Source organism: Talpa europaea (assembly GCF_964194135.1).
Source record: "Talpa europaea genome assembly, chromosome: 7".
NCBI lineage: Eukaryota > Metazoa > Chordata > Mammalia > Eulipotyphla > Talpidae > Talpa > Talpa europaea.
In genome coordinates, this window is record NC_140074.1 from 50,828,956 (window position 1) to 50,835,391 (window position 6,436).

The window sequence follows — 6,436 nt, forward strand, 5'->3', positions numbered from 1 at the left end:
ATACACTGAAAGAAACAAAATAATGTTAAGAAATGTTAAAGAAGGGGCCTCCCTGATGGTGCAAGGGGTTAAGACACAACCTATGAAGCTATCCACAGCCACTGCAGCACAAGTTCGATCCCTGGCCAGGGAGCTGACCCACATGGCGCAGCAGACCTCTCCTGGCTCACCCAATGCTCTCCTCAGCAATGTGCTTCAGTCAATCCACCTGTTCTGTTTCCCACTCTGTCTCTGGTGAATCCTCTTACCCCCACACCTCTGGCCTGTACCCCAGTTCTTTTACACATAAATAAATAAAAACAAATATTAAAGAATATTACAAATAAGATATAGATATACTGTGTTCAAAGGTAAGAAGATTCAAAATTAAGCTGTTAATTCTCCCCAAAATGATCTATAATCAAGTCAATCCCAATCAAAAATTCCAAGAGGCAATTGTATATAAATTGTTAAACAAATGCTAAATTCATATGGAAAGCAAAAAACCTAAAATAGGCCAAACTGTGGGGAAAATTTGGTGGACTGATATTATCTAATTTCAAGAAACATAAAGCTACAGTTATGCAGGCAGGGAAGTATTAGCAAGAGTCTAAAAAGAAACTCACACATATATGAAGAACTGATTTTTCACAAAGATACAAAAGAAATTCAGCTGGGGTGAGAGTGAGACTAATATTTCCAAAATTGATGCTGGAACAATTGAATATCCCTATGCAAAAAAAAAATTAGTAATAATTTCTATCCATACCTAAACACCGTAAATAAAAATTAACTCAGAATAAACATGAAACTATAAAACTTCTAGTAGAAAACACTGGTAAACATGAATTATGTAAATATTTATGAGATACTAACTCTAAAAAGCATAATTCATAAAAGAACAAATAAACTAAATTATATTATTTAAATTACAAACTTCTGGTCTTTAAAAGATACTATTTAGTGTATGAAAACAGAAAATGTTATGAACTCAAATATCTATAAAGGATTGTATCCACATAAAGTACTTCTAGAACACAATTTATATCGCAATAAAATATCAACACACCTCCTACTGGAATGTCTATAATTTAAAAAGAATGATGACAAGAGTTTTAAGAATTTAAAAAGAATAACTATACCAAGTGTTAGTAAAAATGTAGAAGAGCTAGAACTCTTGTATATTATTGGAGGAAGTGTACAACAGTATAATGTCTTTGGAAAACAGGTTGTTGAACATTTTCTAAGAGGAAACTAGCCTACTGTATGATTCAACCATTCCTAGGTATTTAGTCAAGAGAAAAGAAAGTGTAGAACCACACAAATACTATGTAAAAATGCTTACAACAGCTTTATCTGTAATAGCAAAAACTGGAAACAACCCAAATATCCAAAAGTTGAATGGATAAACAAATTGTAATATATCTGTACCATTCTTTATTAATTTTTTAAAGTATAAATGATATACTCTACAAGAGATGAACCACAAAATAACTATTGAGTAATAGAAGCCAGAAACACACCCTTACCTCCCACCAAAAAGAGACACTAATATGGTTCTATATACTTAAATTTCTAGAAAAGCAAACAAATCTATAGTGACAGAAAGTTCAGTGGTTACATGGAGTAAAGGATGGAATGACAAGGAAGGATTACAATAAGGCACCAAGCAACATTTGGGTGTGTTGAACAGTACATTATTTGACTGACAGGATACTTTCACAGGTACAAACAGGCCAAATTTATCAACCTATACTACATTCTCTACAATTTGTTATATGATTATATGCTGGACGAATATAAGATACAGATTGCATTTATAGACTATTCAAAAATTTTTGGTTTTTAAACCAATCAGATAAATAAGGAGAGTCTAAATATTTTTTTAAAGATTTATTTATTTATGCATATAAGAACCGGGGTATAGAACAGGCAGGTGGACTGAAATACACTGCTGAGGGGAGCAGCGGGCGAGTCAGGAGAGGTCCGCCGCGCCATGTGGGCTGCTCCCCGGCCGACTAGGGATCGAACTCATCATGGTGCAGAGGCTGCAGACAGCCCCACAGGTTGCTTCTTAATCCCTTGCACCACCAGGGAGGCCCCAACGAGAGTCTAAATATTGAAAAACCTAGATCATGTTTAAATGGTAAGAAATGGAGGAGTTAAAGTTTCAATTTAAAAGATTCTGAGAAAGGGCCTCCCGGGTGGTACAGTGGGTTGAGCACTGTGCTGTGAAGCTGTCTGCAGCCTCTGCAGCATGGGTTCGATTCCCAGCCGGCCAGGGAGAAACCCACATGGCATGGCAGACCTCTCCTGACTCGCCCGCTGCTCCCCTTAGCAGTGTCTTCGGTCTGCCTGTTCTGCTTCCCACTCTCTTTTCCCTTACCCTCCCATGCCTCTGACCTGTACCCCAGTTCTTGTATAAATAAATAAATCTTTAAAAAAATAATAATAATTTGGGGGGAAAAAAAGACTGAGAAGGAAAGAGATAAAATGCAAAATAAAGGTGATTGTTAATCACTAATTAGAACAGAGACACATCTTCTGTTGTAGTAAATAACAGGAGGGGATGCAGAAGATGGGATTAAATAAAATGAAGTATATAAATTCAGTGTGAGTAATGTGAGAATAATAGATTGTATTATTTTTATGAGAGATAATTTGCTGAGGTATGTATATTACCCATCTCAGGATTTCAAACGTTTAAAAGGTATAAAGAAACTACACATACACATCTCATAAAACAGATTCAAAGCATTCAAAGCAAATACAAAATAGCAAACAAAATATAAAACACAACTCTGCCACAAACCACAAACTTTGATTATCATCAGTATTAATAACTGGTAATTTACTGAGTCCATCGGGCACTATGTAATCTTTGCAATCTTATAATAACAGCATTATTATTATTCAACCCATTTTATAGATGAGAAAACTGAGGCTTAACAGGGTTAAGCAATGTAGCTAAGAAAATTGTGAAATCAATCACATTTGTTTTTTAACTGAGTCTATGGCAAAAACAATATAAAAACAATTCATTGGTACATGGGAATGATGCTTCAACCCAGCGGTATCAGTTAACCTTTTTCTGTAAAAAGCCAAAATAGTATATATTTTAGGCATTACAGGCAAGTCTCTGTCCAACTATTCAACTTGCCATTGCAGTACAAAAGTGGCCAGATAATATACAAATGAATGAGAATGGTTGTGCTTTAAGAAAACAATGAAATATGAATTTGACATAATTTTCATGTTTCATAATTTTTTTTCCCAAGCATTTAGAAATGTAAGTCACAGGCCATACAAAAATAAGAGGTGGGTTAAAGGTGGCCCAGAGGTCATAGTTTGCTGATTACTGCCTTAACTGTAAATTTAAACATTAATAAATAATGAAATAATACAAATGTAAAATACTATTATTTAAGCAAAATTTTTAAATAGAGAGTTTCAGATACTCTCTTCATGTATTATTTCTGTAATTTATACATACTGGTATTTAGAATTACAATACCTTTTCTCTGAGATCACTTTTAACTTGCTCATCTTGAGTTACTTCATTTCATCATTGCAGAAAATCTAAAAGAAAAATGTTAATGACATTAGACACATGGTTCTGTTTTCTATAAATCAGATGTCACAAGTACCATAAAAGGGAAAGCTTGTTATAGGCAATATATGATAATACTGGAAACTAAAGGAGGATGTTTGAGTATATTCTGGCAGGTCACGTAACTGTACAATATGTAAAATCAACTAGTAAGACAGTCAAAATCTTAGAGCTACAAAAATACAAAAACGAAATAAGTTTATGATCTAATGTTAAGATTTCCTTTGCGATAGCTCAAATTATCCTCCCTGTTCTATTTCTCCTCCTTAAACTACTCAAGCCCATCATCACATCCTGTGATTAGTGTGCTTACTGTCCACATTGATACAGCAGTCTAATACTAGTAAATATGTATTTTTTTCTATATAATACTTTTTAATTAACAAATTTTTCAAATATTTTCCTAGAACCAATAAAGGTTTCATCATTATAAAGTATATGTTAGGCTTTTTAAAACCTTATGGCACAGGCAGTTGAGTGCAGCGCTATGAAGCTGTCCACAGCCTCTGCAGTGCGGGTTCAATCCCCGCCAACCACCGAGACACCCACAGGGCAGGACAGACCTCTCCCGTCTCGTCCACTGCTCCCCTCAGCAGTGTATTTCAGTCAGCCAGCATGTTCTGTTCCCCGCTCTGTCTCTGGTGAATCCTCTCACCCTCCCGCACATCTGACCTGTACCCCGGTTATTTTACAAATAAATAAATCTTAAAAAAATAAAACCATAGGGCCTCCCCAGTGGCGCAGCGGTTGAGCGCTGGGTTGCGAAGCTGCCCGCAGCCTCTGCGGCGCCGGTTCGATCCCCAGCTGCTCCCTGGCCACCGAGGAGGGTCCCACATGGCGCGCAGACCTCTCCTGCCGCCCGCTGCTCCCCTCAGCAGTGTACTTCGGTCCTTCTGCCTGCTCTGCTCCCCGCTCTGGCTCTGATGAATTCTCTCACCCTCCTGCGCTTCTGACTGTACCCAGTGCATGTATAAACAAAAACAAACAAACAAACAAACAAATAAATGAATAAAATACGTGCCTCTTTAAAAAAATAAAATAAAATAAAACCATAAATACTGATTCACATAATTTCCATATTTATTTTATAACTATTCACCAAAAATAACCTGATATTTTATGTATCAATGCTAACTGAAGTGAGGAAGACATCACTAAAATCAAAGACAAAAAATACTGCCAATTAACAAGTCAATTACATATTTATGCAATACGTAGTAATGCCATATTTAAAGGAAAGCAAACAAGCAAAAAGACAGGCTTCAGTTTAATAGCAGAGTCAGAAGATATAGACATCCTGGATATTTTACTTCAATAACAAAGAACTTTTCAACAAAACATACATGATATTTTTTCATTTTTCTTATTATCTCAATCATAAAAGAAGACATCTTTAAAGTCAGTAAGAAATTTTCAGTGTATTGCTATCTAGTTTTTCTATCAACTCACTTTTTAAGTGCCTACAAAGTCAAAAATTATTTTTTCCGAAGTCCAGAACACTAAGAATCACTATATGTGCAAAGGAGGAGGGAGAAGGGGCGTGGGCGGGAAAGAGATTCTATGTGTCTTCAAAAATGCTGCCTTGGGGCCTCCCCTGGTGGCGCAGCGGTTGAGCGCTGGGTTGCGAGGCTGCAACCATCAGCCTCGCAAATGCTGACATCATGATGCAGACATCATTTTAGTGATGTCTTCCACACTTCAGTTAGCATTGATACATAAAATATCAGGTTATTTTTGGTGAATAGTTATAAAATAAATATGGAAATTATGTGAATCAATATTTAAGGTTTTATTTTTTAAGATTTATTTATTTATAAAAGAACCGGGGTACAGGTCAGATGTGCGGGAGGGTGAGAGGATTCACTGCAGCACCAGTTCGATCCCCGGCCATTGGCGAGGGTCCCACAAAAAAAAAAAAAAAAAAAAAAATGCTGCCTTTCTACAAACAGAAAATTAATTTAGTTACTTCTACTTTCTCTAAAACTACATTAACAGTCTATCTCATGAAAAGTGCACTGTGATTTTTATGTTGGAAGGTAAACATTGAAGACATGTCATAGTTAATTCCATTTCAATAGTTAAGAAACAATGCAAAATTCCAATTCCTAAAAAAATAATAGTTTAACCCCAGGCATTTCTGTCCTTTCCTTCTCAGGCATAGACACTTAAAAAAAAAAAAAAAGTGATGTTTAAGCCCACAGTGACAGACAGAAAAATGACACAGGGGAGGGGGCAATACTCTGTCCAGAAGAACTAGAAGAAAATCGGAACCCAGGGACTTGGACATTCCAGACAACAGAGGAGGAAACTACTGAACAATTAATTAAAACTTGATAACTGAAAATAACTTCTTACCTCCTCAATATCCCCACACATCACCCCTGTGAAAATGTTCAGAGTCAGTCATAAAACTCCTGCTATATAATCTTCCCTAAAGAAATTGATGTCCTAGGCCTCCCTGGTGATGCAGCGTGTTGAGCGCAGCACTGTGAAGTTGACCACAACCTCTGCAGCACCGGTTCAATTCCCGGCCAGCTAGGTATTTACCCACATGGGGTGGCGGACCTCTTCTGTCTCGCCCGCTGCTCCCCTCAGTAGTGCTTTCAGTCCATCTGCCTGTTCTGCTCCCCACTCTATCTCTGGTGAATCCTCTCACCCTCCCGTGCCTCTGGCCTGTACCCCAGCTCTTGTATAAATAAAATAAATTTAAAAAAAAAGTAATTGATGTCCTCAAATAATTCTACTTTCTGGAACTAAAAAGTCTCCCAGGAAAAAGACCAGCTCTTAACATCATTATCCTAGGGCTAACGCCTGTGTGTCCCTTTTAGTCACTTTTTACTGTTCAAG

The 6,436-nt window shown here is 36.8% G+C and overlaps 1 protein-coding gene across 3 annotated transcripts in view; it reads right to left on the minus strand.

The window, feature by feature from the left end:
* AGTPBP1 (ATP/GTP binding carboxypeptidase 1) overlaps window positions 1-3,525 on the minus strand; it is a gene marked incomplete at both ends in the record, with an annotated part of 95,128 nt that extends 91,603 nt beyond the window's left edge. For all 3 annotated transcript variants that reach the window (XM_084237325.1, XM_084237324.1, XM_084237323.1), the window contains one exon: window positions 3,494-3,525. In XM_084237325.1, the coding sequence (XP_084093451.1) occupies window positions 3,494-3,525 (32 nt within the window). The remainder of the gene's footprint in view (window positions 1-3,493) is intronic.
* Between the last annotated feature and the right edge of the window lie 2,911 nt (window positions 3,526-6,436).